Genomic DNA, 15,810 nt, shown 5'->3' with positions numbered 1-15,810 from the left:
TTACTATTGTGGTGTATTTTGTGCACATTGTAGCTAACTGATTAAATAATATTCCATCTATTTCCTCTGTTCGGTTGGGTGGTTTGTACCATGCACCCATGGCATTCTTTTTTCCTTTTATATTAATCCAAACGCATTCAAGGTTTTCACCATTATTGTGTTGCATTTCTATAACGTTGTACTGCAATTATTTCTTATATATAGTGCACCTCCTCTTATATTCCTTTTCTTCCTCTGTGTCTAAATCAAACTTTAAACTGCTAGAATGAAGACATCTTCTTGGCTTTGTCATTGTCCAAAAATAAGTCATTATTAGTACATATTTTTGGTAGTAGCTGACACACCAGATGGGTTAGACTCCCTGTCTCTCCACATTCACATAGCCTTGTTATCTACTAAGAATCTCCACTTGAGCATATTGATTTTACATTTAGGCACTCTACTTTTCAATCTATTCAGGGTCCTCCAAGTAGTCATGCACGATATTACATCCTAATCATAGATATTTATGTGATTATAAAATGTTATATTCAGATCCTGATAGACAAAATTTCAAGGCTGTCCTATTACAATCAGCAAATCCATGTAACCACCATTCATTGTAGTAGTGTGATTGAATGGCTAGCCCAATGGCTAAAGTTGATTCAACAAAAGCTCAATTGCAAAAAATCATTATCATTACCTGCACGAGTCTTTGCAATTTTTCTTCTTGAAAGAAATTACAAGGAAGATTAATATTTCATCTTTCTCGAACTGTTTTGTTTAAGCATATATTTTAACAATGATCATGCATCTCCAAATCTTTGAATGCTAATCTCTTTTTCTCCCTTCATATCCATAGGCATTCTTTATCTCTTGGAACATGGGGAGGAATATATATTCACATTGCCTTCTGCCTATGCGCGTTCAATACTTACTATTCCTTGGGTAGAGCTTGGAGGCAAAGTCAATATTCACTGTGCCAAAAGTGGCTACTCTGCTATGGTCACATTCCACACCAAGCCATTTTATGGAGGAAAACTACACAGGTATCAAAATTAAGTTTTGCTCTCTCCTTGGATTAATCTATGAAAATAGTAAGGTACAAAATACTGATGGGTCTACTGTCTATTGCTTACAATTCTGCAATTGGTTGTGACTTTTTAAATATATAAATAACTTTTTATATATAAATATGCATGGATTTGAAGTAAAGAACCATAATACAGTGAAGTGTGAAATTCATTGTTCTATGTGCTCCATTGCATCAGATCAACAATGTGTGATCAATATTTTGGAATGAAGAATTGGTTTTTTTTTATTTAAGTTAAATCATACTGAACATATCAAGAATGCTGTCTGCTTCAAAAGTATATCTGGCATATATTTTTAAAAAGCAAAATCATAATCTCATTTTTCTGTATGTTGTTATGGTGAAGTGTTTAGGGTGTATTCAAATGCCAGTAATCTTAAACCTTTATTATTTATATTAGGGTTACAGCAGAGGTGAAGCATAATCCAACCAATACCATAGTGTGTAAAGCACAAGGAGAATGGAATGGCATTCTGGAATTCACATATAGCAATGGTGAAACCAAAGTAATTGATACCACCAAATTACCTATAATCCGGAAGAAGATCAGACCAATATCAAAACAAGGCCCCTTTGAATCAAGGTGGAATTATTTTGGTGAAATCTCATCCCTTTTAATTTTATTTAAGACAAGTACTAATCAAAGAGTGGTTTCTTTGTAAACAGCATTTTTCTAAAAGATTTTTTGAAAGATTTTTCTAAGCACAGATAGATACAATTGCAATATGCTGAATGGTATTGAGAATCTTCCATGCTCTAGGTCAAAATTGCTCAGTGTTACTTTCCTGTGGATTTTCTTATGAGTAAGAGCAACTCATAAGGAATTCAAAAATACATAAGAGCATACTGAACTAACTGTAGGTGTATAGAATATTTTTTTATTAATTGCTATGGAATAAATTGAGCCATATAAAAGATGCCAAAAGATTGTATGGCATTTCCAGAGAGAACAGATTTATGACAGTTCTAAACAAGATAGTTGATAAATTTAGCCTTTTCTAGTGATATGTTCTCAATAGCAGTATTCTTCATGGTTTAATAATTTCCTGTAGTTCATTTTAATCACCAGTATACATAATAGTTTGTAAATGCTCAGATTGGAGCAAGCAGATATAAGACATTATTTAGTCTTACATTCATGTCCCATATTTTTATTAGGTGCTCCAGATGGCAAATCTGAGGGTCATACCTTATTTGATCCTCAAAAGGACTTTTGGAAAAGAAATAATTCTGAGAAATGTTGTAAAAGTCTCTTGAGTCAGTATCTACTCTTAAACATTTTTGATTCAAAGAAAAAGAAAAGAAAGTGTTTTAGATAACTAAATGCTTTTGTTTTCCATTGTTAGCTGCCCAGATATATACATGTTCTAAATAAATACATAAAAATTGTAATAAGCAGAAGTCCTATCATATAATACTAGATTTTCAGCTACTGCAGTGTAAAATTAATATTACAAACTTATTACTAATATTTAATTTTATTAACATTAAAAATTAGTACACTTGTTTAAAGCTTGCTTTTCATACAAAGCTTCCCCCCCCTTTTTTTCTGCAAAGTTGTTCGAGTGTTGTGTTTAGTTGTACTTTTCTGAAAAAGTGTTTTCAACCTGTCAGCTATGGCTTGATCCTATATCCTTAAGGGTTTAGTGGACTTCGTCAATGAGTCTTCCATGCAAACCAACAGGCAAGACAATAGTTCTTTTATAACAGGTTTGTTTTCAAATAAAGCCTTCTCATTTTTCTCTATGTAAGGCGTTTATGGCAACATGTCACTGCTGCCCTGAAGGAAGGTGACATTGATGTGGCAACAGAACATAAGCTTTTTCTTGAGGAGAGGCAGCGAAAAGAGGAGAGGCAACGAGCAACTAGCAACACACTTTGGAAACCAAAATATTTTACCAAAGAGGTAATGGGAAAGATATTAGACAACAGAAATCTCATGGCAAATCATTGCATTTGAATACCTTTATGACTTTTGAGTTTTGAAGGTCTTTCTTACAAATGTTTGGAACAGGGGTGTCAAACTCAAGATCTGCGGGCCAAATCCGGCCGATAGGGTATTTAAATCTGGCCCGCAGGGGCAACCTGGAAATATCAAAGGACTGGCCTGTGTTGCCTCTGCTGGCCAAAATAAGCCACCAGGGGGCGGGGGGGCTGTACGACCAAACACGGCTATTTTGGCTGGCAGAATGCTGCAGGAGGCTGTGGAGGCCAAAAACAGGCCACACACGGCCCCTGGTGCCCCAATTTGGTCAGCATGGTGCTGTAGGAGGCATCCGTCCCATCTCCCCTCCTGCTCCCCTCCCCTCACTGGCCCACAGAGGAGAACTACAATGCTGTAACATGTTTAAATATGAGGATTATATAGATGAATATTTGATTAAGCAGAACCAAATACACACATACACACACACTCACATCAGCAGTTAGATGTTACTATATTTTAGCTATTAGCTTTTATGTTAAAATTTTGGGTGCTATATAAATAACAGAAATGGAGAAATATGAGCTGGATAGAACCAGGAATGGGTTTCCACCACAATAGAAGTTTTTTATTATTACTGTATCCCAGGCTGAAATGTGATACCAACACTATTGCTAAGATAAATAAATAATAAACTATCCAATGAGTTCCCAATGAGTAATTTATTCTCATGCTGCTGAATATCTTTCCAGTCAATTCAACTTGTGTTTTTTGGTGGATGGTTAGATTTAGATGTAGATTGTGCAATGGAACTCGTTGCCCTGCAACTTTTTCTCCTAGCAGGCCCTTTGCAAATATTGGAGAGACAAGTTGGGGGCTGAATTGAATGGGATCAGCTATAGTGTAATTGAACCGATTCATGAATGTTTAGCAGAACCATGTTCCAGAGATATCTCGCCTTTTTTAACTATCCAGGCTTATTCTAGGTGTCCTTCTTTTTTTTTTGAGTTGGATATATCTGGTGCTTGTGGACCCTGTATTCTGGCAAAATGTTGACTTGAAGGATTGCTAAATTACAAAACATTGATTTCTCAGGATGCTATTTCTCCAATGCCTGCTGTTATGGGAGGTGCCATCCCTGCTGATTTTATTTTGTTTTTTAGAATGTGGGCATACTCCCACAATGGGATTGCAATATCTAACAGATGTATGCCATTCATTTGAAGCCCAGAGCCATTCTTGGTAATAATTATGTCTGAGCCTGGTGATTTGTTTTGCACCAACCATTTTTCTGTTTTTCATTTTCTTTTAAAAGCAGACATTACTAAACCTGGTGAGTACAAGGAGAATCAATGCTAGCAACTTTGGATTTAAACCATTAGCAAATCTTTCCAATTTGTCTAGCATTTTCAAGAGCCAGGAAGACTGCTGAATAGAGATTTGAAAATCTATTTGTGTTAACCTCTAATCTTACATCTAAATTTGGACTAAACCCAGAATATTAAGGTTTAAATAGGTCTATTAGAGCCAGGCTACACAAATCTCAACAGCCATTAGTTGACAGTAAAGAAATGAATTAATCACCCAGCATTTTATAGCCTACATCTCGCAGCCCTAGTTAAGATGAGACAGTGGAGTAGCTTTAATTTAGAGAAGCAAAAGTGAAATATGAAAAACTAAGATATTGTTCTGTAGTGGATTGTATTCTTGGAGTATACTTCCAGTATAGCAGATTATTTTTTATATCAAGATTTTTCAAAGCAGGCTCTATCATTAGTCATTATTACAATTATACTGAATGTCTAGATTTATACTTTCCTAAAGTTTTCTGTTAAGAAAATTATGCTAAAAGAGAATAAATAAAAAACAAAATTCTGATTTTTTAAAAGACTTAAGTAGTGTGTTCAATTTACATATATGGAAAGTATTGTCAGAAGAATTTCAAAAATATTTTGGATATGTTTGGAATTTTCTTAACTGAGATGTTACTACCATATTTATTATGATATTTTTATTATATTTTGATAAGTTCTTATGTTAATATAGATGCTTACCTGTAATTTCTGTAATTTTTTTCAGGGCGATGGGTGGACGTACTTTAATCCCCTCTGGAAGAGTCATTGCTAAATTCATCTGGATTCAAATGCCCATTTTTTAAAGGCATTAAATAGATGCATTATTTAATCTTCAGATGTGATTGTCTTGTTAATTAAAGCTGCATTTTGTAAATAATGCACCTCAAAATGAAAAACTCAAGTTTATTGAAGAACCATTCTATATGCATATATTAGAAGTGGATATGATTCCATGTGTTGATACCATATGTGTATATTGTATATAATACACATATCACACAGACAATTAAATATCTGATCTCTTGCACTGAAATCAATGTACACCATATTGCTTGCCGGATCAGATTTCACATTATTATCACTTTCTAGTATTGATGAATTTTTGTACTTTTCACACTGCCAAAGTTTTGCACTTAAAGCCACTGAGTAATTTACAGCTGTAACAGAGCCTGCCTAAAGAACATATTTTGACAAGAATATGGTGGTTTGTTTGGATGTAACATGTAAAAGCAGGTTTCTGCCTTTGTAGATCACGCTAAAACCTTGTTTCCTGGTGCCATCTAGGAAAATAGAAATATCTAAGCAATTTTGATAGCCATTAACCTCATCCTTCTCACTACGTGCTTTGTATACCTAATGGATATATTTGTTTTTTTGGGAGAATGTAGATATTTGATAACTTAATTGAACCAGAGATTTCTAAAACACTATTAATTTTTCAAATGCATGAATAGTTTTTTGTCTTTTGTATCCAGTTTTGTTGACTACATCAATTTATTTTATTTTTTATATTTGTAAACCGTCCATCTTCCTCAAAGGGAAATATAAATACAAAACTTACTTATGGGATCATTGAAATAATTTGTTCAAAAAAAGGCTAGCTGTTGAGATGACTGTTTTGGCACAAGTCCAAAAAGTGGAAGGAAAGACTTCTTCCACATCATTTGTTGCTATAACGAGACAACCAAAGCTAGAATCTAAACTGTGTTATTTGTTATGAAGTATTTCCTTACAATAAAATTCTAACTATACCTAAATAATATTATCAACTATTGGGAGAAAAGATTAGGAAAGAAATTTAACTTCCCATAAAATGGTTTGTGCTATTTTGAATGCCCATTCTGTTGTACCATCCAGCTGGTTTCCATATTTATCCCAGCCAACTAGAACGGTACATGAGAAAGTCTAACTTCCTCAAGATGAGGGAGATTGCAAATTGCCCATAACTTCAGAATGGTCCAACTGATTGTTAATCATATATGGAGAAGTCCAGCATACATAAAGAATCCTTACAGAAGATTGCAGGGTCCCATTCATAGTACGCAGTAAGATGGATCAGTGAAAATAAGTGTGCATATTATTTCCCCAATTATAGCTTCAGTATTATTACTCATATTTCTTAATATAGGTTTAAATTAAATTAAAAGTATCAAAGCTATCAAAAGTTCTCTGTTTAGTCTATAAAATCATATTATACCCTCCCCCAATACATTCATTTTGAACTGACCTGGATTATTTTTGTGCCTGAATTTTCTTAATAATGAGTGAAAGGCTAATGAAAGTTTTACTAGCTTTTAAAATATTTTTTTCAATGAAAATATTAAAATGGTAATCAAAAGTATGCATATCTATCTATATAACAAGATTAATATATTAATAATGTGATTTAATTATGTTTATGAAAATGCATTCAATTTATAAAAACTGAATTTATTTAATCATGCTTAAAACTATTTAAAAGGAAACAAAGCTATATCCTGGAGATAATAGTATATAAATTTTTGCTTATAAAAGGAAAGCTCCTTTGGTATCAAATTTTACATATGAATCATCTTTGATAATAGTAGAAACCTAATTTGCATTACTGATATAACAATATATAGGAGGCTGATGTTAGTCTGGTATGCAACAAGCACATTAACAGATGCTCTTACAGATTTCTGAAACTGCAGTTTTGTGTTATGTTTTTTATTCATTCTACAAGTAGCTGGTTTTGTTTTCAGATTTCTTTTATCTGTTCCGTGTTGTTACAAATCTGAGTCCTAGTCATCTTAATATAGGTATTCTTGTTTTTGGAATTTATCTTCATGAATAGATATTTGATATTTCTTTTCTACACAGGATATTTCACACTGCATGATAAATCATGTTACTCCTGTTCTAATAAACACTTTATGTTCATAATACAATTGGCAACTGAATACATGATGAATATTAAAAATTCCAAAATTATGAGAAGTTAGATCTACTATGCACAGCCTTAAATCAGGAAAATACTAATCCACAAGGGTTTAAAAAAAATCCAAGATAACTTTCTTCCTTGAATTTCACAATTGAATCAATAACATGCATTATTTATAGATCATTACATATTATTTTGCATTTAAGATTGAATGTTTCTTTTTCAGTTAGATGCTGTAAACTTTGAATTATAAATTTTGACATATTTCCAGTTATAAGATCTATGCAATTTCTTCTTAAATATAATTATTCATAAACAAAAATATACTTATTGTTAAGATCCAATTCTTTGGCAATCACTTCCAATTAGTTTTGCTTTCATATTTTGGGAACTACAATCATGAACTAAAGACAATAAATTTTATTTGAATTTATTACTCTGTACAGCTTTTCCTGTCTATAATGAATAATTCTTTCTGAAATATTAATACTAATCACAGGTCAACCACCAGTATGCTTTAATATTACAAAACATCAACTTCAGTGGCAGCATTTCAGTGGATCATTGTATGATCATTGACACATACTTCAATCATTTCAACATAACTAATTCAGAAACGGCTACTAAATGAATGTTGTGTCAGTTCAGAGTGTCAAACTACACTTCATCCTCAGATATTTCCATGTATTCTATGAGACAGCTACATAGCTGATAAGTGTGTGATTGGATCAGTTATCTAGTAATCATTTCCATGACTGAGGGAAGACATGAACCTGGGTTTGTCCTCAATGCTTGGACTGCCCCACGCTGGCTTGACTAATGTTGATGCAATACCATGGTATGGTTTAAAGACATTGGAATTACTGTATTCAGACTTCAAACTACCGAGAAGAAGAACATATGCTCTATTTCCAGCTGACTAAATTTAGGATTTTATGCTATTTTAATCCCCACAATAAGTGGCAAACAATTCTATTCTCATCTGATGTTTCTAGAGGAGTTTTACTACAGACCTAACTAGTGAATTTGCTGAGTTGTTGGGCAACATCTAGAATGGAAAAGTGACCAAGTCTCTTTGGGTTGACCCTGAATATTTGCAGCCAAGAAAGAAAGTTAACTTCTATGTTATTATTATGAATTTAGGATGTTGAAATTGCAGGATTGATACTGAGCAATAGGGGGCAGAAAGCACAAGATTTCTGTAAATATACTACAGATATTTCTGTCCCATGCTTCCATCTGCACAATATGTATCAAAAGTAGTTGGCAGGTTGAATATGACAGACACAGAAATCCTATTTTAACCTCTTTTTTAAAAATAAATTTCATATATCAGAATAAGAACTGATTATAGTCAGAACACTATGTTTGATAGGTTGAAATCATTTGATCCATGAACTTTTGTCCTGCATATTAGACTTGTCCTCAAGAGTATTGTTAAAGACCAGCATAGAAAACAAACCATTCATTAAATCTAGATTCATAATCTTTGCTAATATTAGTGCTAATTTTATCATCCACAAGTAAGATATTAGGGTGAGTGATGTTGATTAAGTTTAAAGCAGGTTTGGTGAACAATATATTTCAACAATTTCTAACAAAATCAGTATGATTGAAAAAATTCAAGGGGGGCAAGTAAAGGGAGCTCTCTTCAGCAAAGAGAATTAAACAAAAACAGCATGGAAAAGAACTTAATATAAAACCATGACTGAAGCACATCTAGTATAAATCTTTATTGTGGTCAAAGATCAGCAATACACATTACTTTTTACAATATGTTAAAAAGTACTAACATTAAGATATAATTAAAACATATTGATGTTAAAAATGGAAAATAACATACATGTTCTCAAATTGTTCGGGTCACTCTCTGGTTTACCTGGGTGCAAAGCCGTTAAGTATGGGAGTAAATACAATGGTCCAGAAATTGTTAGAGATATGTCCAAATAATTGGTACAAGATGACAACTATACTTCTGTAACCCAATTTTTTCCTTGTGGACATTACAGCAACACATAAATAAACACATAACTTTGCCATTGCATACATGGTAGACGGGTTTCTGTCGTGGAGGAGAAGGCCTAGATAAAAATTGTCTGCCCTCCCTGGCAATCTCTCTAATAAGGGGAGAATATGTGCAGACCTACAAACTCTGTATAGCTCACAGTGTAATAGAACATGTGAGATATCTTCAACTTCTCCTTTACCACATATACAAACCTGTTCTGCTATGGTGTTCTCTTATACCTATCCTGGAGGAGTGCTGAAGGAAGAATGTTAAATCTGGCTCTGAAGAAAGCTACTCTTTGTTTTGGGAAGATCAGGTCATTTAGATATCTTGCCGATTCCCACACATCCAGTTTGATTCTGTCCCTACTGTGGAGAGGCACCCTATTTAGTTCTTGGAACTCCATGTTCTTCATTCTATTGATTACTACTTGCTTTGCTTGATCAAAGCCTAGAGGCATTAAGAATACCGGTGAGAGCCCATAAGAGCCCAGCTTGTACTCAATTGCCTGTTTCCAGAGGGAGGGGAAGTTGTCAGTCAACATTAGTGGGGATAGTCCCTCCAGAAAGAAATACATTTTAAGCCAATGAATGATCATCATATTCCAGGCTCTTACCTGAATTTGAGGCATGCCTGTCTCAATTCTTAACTGGGCATTTGGAGTTCCTTTGGGTGCAGCTAAGATGGCTTGCAGGAATTTGGTTTGTATGGTTTTTAGCAAGTCTCTCTTTGCAAGGATTCCTGTTTGTGCCCCATATAGAATTTGTGCCAATGTTTTGGCCTCAAAAAGTTTTAAGGCAGCAGGTACTAACTGACCTCCGCCTGTGTAAAAGAAATGTTTAACTGTGTTTGAGGGCTTATTGGCTGCTTGCAATGTGTGATCCAGGTGTTCCTTCCATGACTCTTGCGAGTGGAAAACCACCCCAAGGTATCTACATGTTCTAACCTATTCCAACATATGTCCTTCTATTTTACAGGGATATTGGCTAGGTCTTTTAGCAAAAACTAAAATTTTTGATTTATCGAAGTTAAGGACTTGTTGTGCCTGCAATAGTCGAATGTTGCCCTAATTGCTCTCTTCAGTCCTACAGGGGTTTGTGAAATGATAGCAGCAGCATCAGTATATAAGAGAATTGGCACTTTGCTTTGTGCTAGGTTAGGAGGATGGAAATCAGGGTTCTGTAAGAGATCAATCGGGGGATTAATATAGAAGTTAAAGAGGGAGGGGGACAGGATGCAACTCTGCCGTACCCCTTTTTGTACCCTTACTGAGCCGGTTAAACTCCCTTTGGGATTGCACTTCACTTTCAAGGTGGAATTGGCATACAATTTTTGTATGAGGAAGAGGAGGCGTTTATCGATAGTGGTGCATTTTAATTTCTCCCAGAAGGTAATTCTGGATATTGAATCAAAGGCCTTCTTAAAATCAAGGAAGGCCACAAAGAGAGAGGGTTTTTTTATATGTGTATTTTTGTACTAAATGGTGGAGTACCAAGATATGATCCACCGTAGATCTTCCTTCTTTAAAACTGGCATGTTCATCTTTGATTATCCCCCCTGAAATTAGCCAATCCTGAAGTTTATAGTTTAGGTGTTTGACACACAATTTACTAATAATGCTTAGAAGACTAATGGGCCTATAATTACCTGGGTCATTTCTATTACCTTTTTTATAAATTGGTATGATAATTGCTACTCCCAACCTCTTGGCATATGGCCTGTTTTATCTATAAATATAAACAGAGATGCTAAAATTGGAGCCCACCAACTGGCGTTTTTTTTTTTTTATTATTTCTGGCAAGACATTATCAGTACTGGGTGCCTTATTAGCCTTTAGGGCTCCGATCAACTGGGATATCTCTTCTGGTATAACGGGACCAGTAAGGAGTTTGGTCCAAACTAGCTTGGCTCTCCTTGGTTACATAGTCAGGATCGGTATAAAGCTCCCTAAAATACTCTTCCCAGGCATGAATCGGGACCTGATTTGTTGGGGGGGTAGGGGAAGTTTTCCCAATCCCCTGGTGATGTAACCAAAAAAGGGATGTATTTTTTGACCTGACTGCCGTAATTAGTCTATGCCAAGACTCCTTCAGAGCTGCACTTTTATTTTCTTTTAGAAGGTTCTTATATTGTGCTTTCAGCTGCTTTAAGTAGTATGAGCAGGAGCCTCAAAGCAGGCATTTTTACTTTTCTTGTACTCCATATTATATATTATTTTTTGTTGCACGCAATCTCTATCAAACCATTTTTTATTCTTTGAAACTGGCCTTTTGGAGTGAGCTAGTGATCTGTTACTGAGAACCGAATTCAAATTTAAAATTAAGGTTTCAAACCCCTCTAAGTAACATCCTCCACACTTATTCCTTAGCAAAGCTGTACGTAGCTCTATGGTTTCAGGGGCTAACTTCCATTTGGTAACTTCCTTAGCATTTTTCTCGTTCCATTTAATTTTTACCTGGGTATTTTGACTCTCTAACCTGGGTAGGTAGGCTGTGCCTGTCCTTAGAGATTTCTGGTGCAATGTGAGAGTAAGGAGTATTGTATTATGACCACTTTCCAGTCGTGATTCTACCTCCATCTTTTGTAAGAACTTCAGGAGGTCATATCATATTATCCAGTAATCAACTGTGGATTTTCTTCCTGCTCCCCGATAAGTATATTTTGCTGGATAGTCACCCCACGTGAACCCATTAAGCATATAAAGATCCAAATGTACATATTTGTCTTACACACAAACCAGCCCGATTAGCTTTAGGGTCTATAAATTGTCTGGAATGCAAGGATTATGGCGTTACATTTTCATCATACCGGATCTTGAATTGATTAAATAATGCTTGATCATTTGGTCCCATTCTAGCGTTTAAGTCCCCGCCCCGCTATAATTATTGCAGGGGTATTTGTTTGAACAACCAAGAATAAAATTTATGCTGTCCCAAATCTTGTTAATCACATTATTCTTATTAAGTGGAGGAATATAGATATTAAAAAGCAAAATCTCCACCTGTTTAAATAAGAGTAATGTAGTTACAATCCATGGCTGGAAAGATGGCAGTGGTACACATTTAAATTGCAGGGATGTATTAACTAATGTCACAATACCCCCTTTAGCTCTCCCCCACCTTGCTTGGGACAGCCGGGATTGAGTTAACCCAATAACCATCTAACTGAATCTCTGTAGAGGCCCAGGTTTCCTGCAAGAAGAGGATGTCAAATTGTGATATATAGTCAAAAAAAGAGTTGGTCTTTTGAGGGAACAGACCAACCCGCTATATTCCAGGTTATAAGGGAAAGTGGGTTATCTTTTGCAGCTCATCAGGAAACTTGATTTATACAAAGGGAAGTTGTCTGTTGTTGCAATGGATTGAGGTGTCATCGCACACAAAATTGGGCCTTTTTTAAAAGTAGGGAGGTCCCGTCTAAGTCCTGTGTAGACTCTTGAGGAACTTGTTCAGGGTAAGAGGTTTTAGTACCAGCTAACAGAGCTTGCCATTCTGATGCCTCTTCTCTGGGTGTAGGACAAAGCCTTATTAGGTCGTCTTTCATTCTTTGAGGTGGTGGCTCAGATGTGGGTCGACTCTCAGTTTCTTGGTTTGGTGCTGAAGGTGTCATGGGATACTCATACAGGGATGAAAGCATCTCCATCTCTACTGGGACCTCTAATGCCCACTTTGGGTTTTGACTTCTATTTTCCATGATCTTGTATTCATGCAATCCCTTATTCTCTGGGAGAGAAGTGAGAGCTCAATTATTGGGGAAACCAGATCTATAAATGGCTCTGCTGTGTCCATTGTGACCAATAAAGATTTCTTTAAATTTTCTGACTTGTATAATATATTGTCTTGTTCTTTCTTTGGGAGAGCACCAAAAGCATTAATGAGACCAGCTTCTGTGCTGTTAAGTATCATCTCTTCATCAGACAAGGTTGAATGACTCCCACTGTCTTTCTCTCCCTTTCCCAAGGTTGAAAATGAGGAGGCGGCAGCCACCTTGGGAGCTCACATGTTAGCAATTAACAGAATAACCCTTTCCTCACCAAAGACTCTGATGGGAAAGATTTGAAAGAAGGCTAAATGTGCCTTCATCTTGAATAGCATCTGTGGTATGGTAGGCTGTTTGAAAGACAGGAGAATCCACTTCCAATTTGGTGCCTCAGGGAGCCACACAACAGCACATAGATCAATCAGACCGCTGTGACTGTGAAAAAGCTGGCTTAGGGAATTTAGTTTTGCACTTCTGGAATTCCAACATCCATAATTAAGTCTGTTCATATGGATTCTAAAAGCTATCCATTGGGCTTGTAGTGAGCGATGTGATTATTGTGATTGGAGGGATACTTTCCTGACTTATTTATTAATACCTTTCCTTCTCGTTGCCTTGTCTGGGGAGGGACTGTTTTTCTGAGAGGACTGCCACTTTTTATCCGACTCTGTTTCTCTGGCTCTTTGCTCTTTTTCCTCTTTCTTATCCTGCGTATGGGAGCTAACCAAGTCTTCTGTAAGAACTTTAGTGGGGGTGCCTGGGGCCCGATATTGTACTTGAAGAAAAACAGTTAAGTCTTTTTTCATTTTCCTGATAAATTTTTTATTTTATTTTAAACACATAAGCACATCAACAAAAACAAACATATAACTTAAAAACAACATAGGAACAATAAGTTCTATCGTATATCATACCTCAGTTCCGAATCGGTTTCTTTGCAGTTAGTGTTTTTCCTACTATACATTTCTATCTTTCATTCATAATCTCCTTATTCGTTATCCATTTTTATGTACATTTCTTTATTTATTTAAACTTAGCTACTTAGTCCCCTTCGGGGAAAAGGGCAGCATATAAATGCAATAAATTCAATTCAATTCAATTCATTTATGACCAAATATTATTTACCTATATTATGCTTTATATTTTTACTGTCATTTATTCTCTTACATACAGATTATCGATATACATTCATATAATTATTCTTTTTCTTTGCCATTCTTATATTATTATTATTCCATTTGGAAATTTATAAGGTATAGTTTAAAATGCTTTGTTTACCATCCTTTGCACTTGCTAAGACACCACCCAGTTTTCCCTTTCTTTTCTTTTCTCCCTCCCTTCCTTCTCTACTTCCTTCCTTCCTCATCTCTGTCCCCTTTTTCCTTCCCTTATCTCTTCCCTACTCCTACCCTTTTTCTTCTCCTTCCTCCCTTCTCTCCTTCTCTTTCTTTCTTCCTCCTCTTCTTCTTTTTCTCTCCCTTCTGCCCACCTTCCCTTACCTCTTTCTTCTTCCCTTACCTCTCCTCCACACTTCTTCTTCCTCTCCTACTTTCTCTCCTTCTCTTCCTCTCTCTTCTACCCTCCACTCCTTTCCTTTCCTTCATCCCTCCATTCTCTACTTCCTTCCTCCCCTCCTTTCCTTCCTTCTTCCCTACCTTTCTTTTTCTATTGTTATAGGTGTCTTTCAGATCCCAGTTCATGTTTTCTTGGAGATGGTATTTCCACACACCCAACTTTGTTTCATATCCTTTCCTTTTTTTCTTTAGGATTCTACAGTCTATTTTCCAGTTATCATCCTGATTTGAATTCACAAATCTTGGCCCCCTTGTTTTACTCATAATTATTATTTTTGAGTGTTATTCTATTTTTTCATTTTATTCCTTTGCTCCATCCAACTATACCAATTATCCCATATCCGATAAAATTCTGATTCTTCTTTTCCCTGTATTTCTTTCGTTAATTTATCAATTTCGGCACAGTCCATAATTCATCTTCATTTGGGGTTAGTTTATTTTTCCACTTCTGGGCAAAAGTGACCCTTGCTGCTGTAAGTATATGTAATATTAGATATTGTATTTCTTTTTTGGATTTTGTCGGTATAATTCCTAATAGAAAGAGTTCAGGTTTCCAATCTAACTTAACCTTTGTTATTTCTTCCAACCAATTTTTGATCCTTTTCCAACTAAGTCTTTTTTCAATGTCTCTACATCATGTTGGATGGCAATTAATTGTTCGAATATTGCGTTTGCGTTGTGAGAAGGCATTGCTTTGCCATAAAGCAATGCCTTCGGTAGAATTTTCCCAAGGTAAATTCTCCGTACTCGGAATTATCTGGTTGTTGGTTGCCTTTTTAGCCTTTAACTCAGTCTCCATATAGAAAGTTGTTGGACTAGTTGTTTGTGAGAAAAGCTGGCTTTCAGATTGTTCCCCCCCCTCGCCCGATTGAGAAAGTCTAGTAAATGCTGTTTTGCCACATCTTTTTGCAAGTCCAGTTCTAATCTCTCCAGATTGTTGGGAATGGGTGTGGAGGTTAGTTTGACTTACAGATCTCTTGCCAACAAAGTGCTCCTCAATCCTTGGTTGTTTTGCTGTTTTCACTGGAGGGAGATCCCCGGCTGGTGCTATGGCGGTTCTTTCTTTTTCCTGTGCTTTTTAAATTCTCGGCAGCAGCAAAGGTTTTTGTTTGTATTATGTTCTATGCTGTTATCGCCACCAAAAAATATTAATTAAATAAAAAAGGATCCAATGGGAATACTAAAAATTGATAAAATAAAACTGGGAGACATTACT

The 15,810-nt window shown here is 35.5% G+C and overlaps 1 protein-coding gene across 2 annotated transcripts in view; it reads left to right on the top strand.

Moving 5' to 3' along the window:
* Positions 1-7,657, top strand: part of OSBPL10 (oxysterol binding protein like 10) — an 84,940-nt gene extending 77,283 nt beyond the window's left edge. For both annotated transcript variants that reach the window (XM_032235627.1, XM_032235626.1), the window contains exons 9-12: positions 842-1,028; positions 1,473-1,655; positions 2,825-2,978; positions 5,076-7,657. In XM_032235627.1, coding sequence (XP_032091518.1) covers positions 842-1,028; positions 1,473-1,655; positions 2,825-2,978; positions 5,076-5,123 — 572 coding nt within the window. In that variant the 3' untranslated portion in view covers positions 5,124-7,657. The remainder of the gene's footprint in view (positions 1-841; positions 1,029-1,472; positions 1,656-2,824; positions 2,979-5,075) is intronic.
* The last annotated feature ends 8,153 nt before the right edge of the window (positions 7,658-15,810 follow it).

This window comes from Thamnophis elegans, chromosome Z (genome assembly GCF_009769535.1).
Source record: "Thamnophis elegans isolate rThaEle1 chromosome Z, rThaEle1.pri, whole genome shotgun sequence".
In the NCBI taxonomy this organism is placed as follows: Eukaryota; Metazoa; Chordata; class Lepidosauria; order Squamata; family Colubridae; genus Thamnophis; species Thamnophis elegans.
The sequence above is the reverse complement of the archived record's forward strand: the minus strand, read 5'-3'. Positions and strand labels throughout refer to the sequence as shown.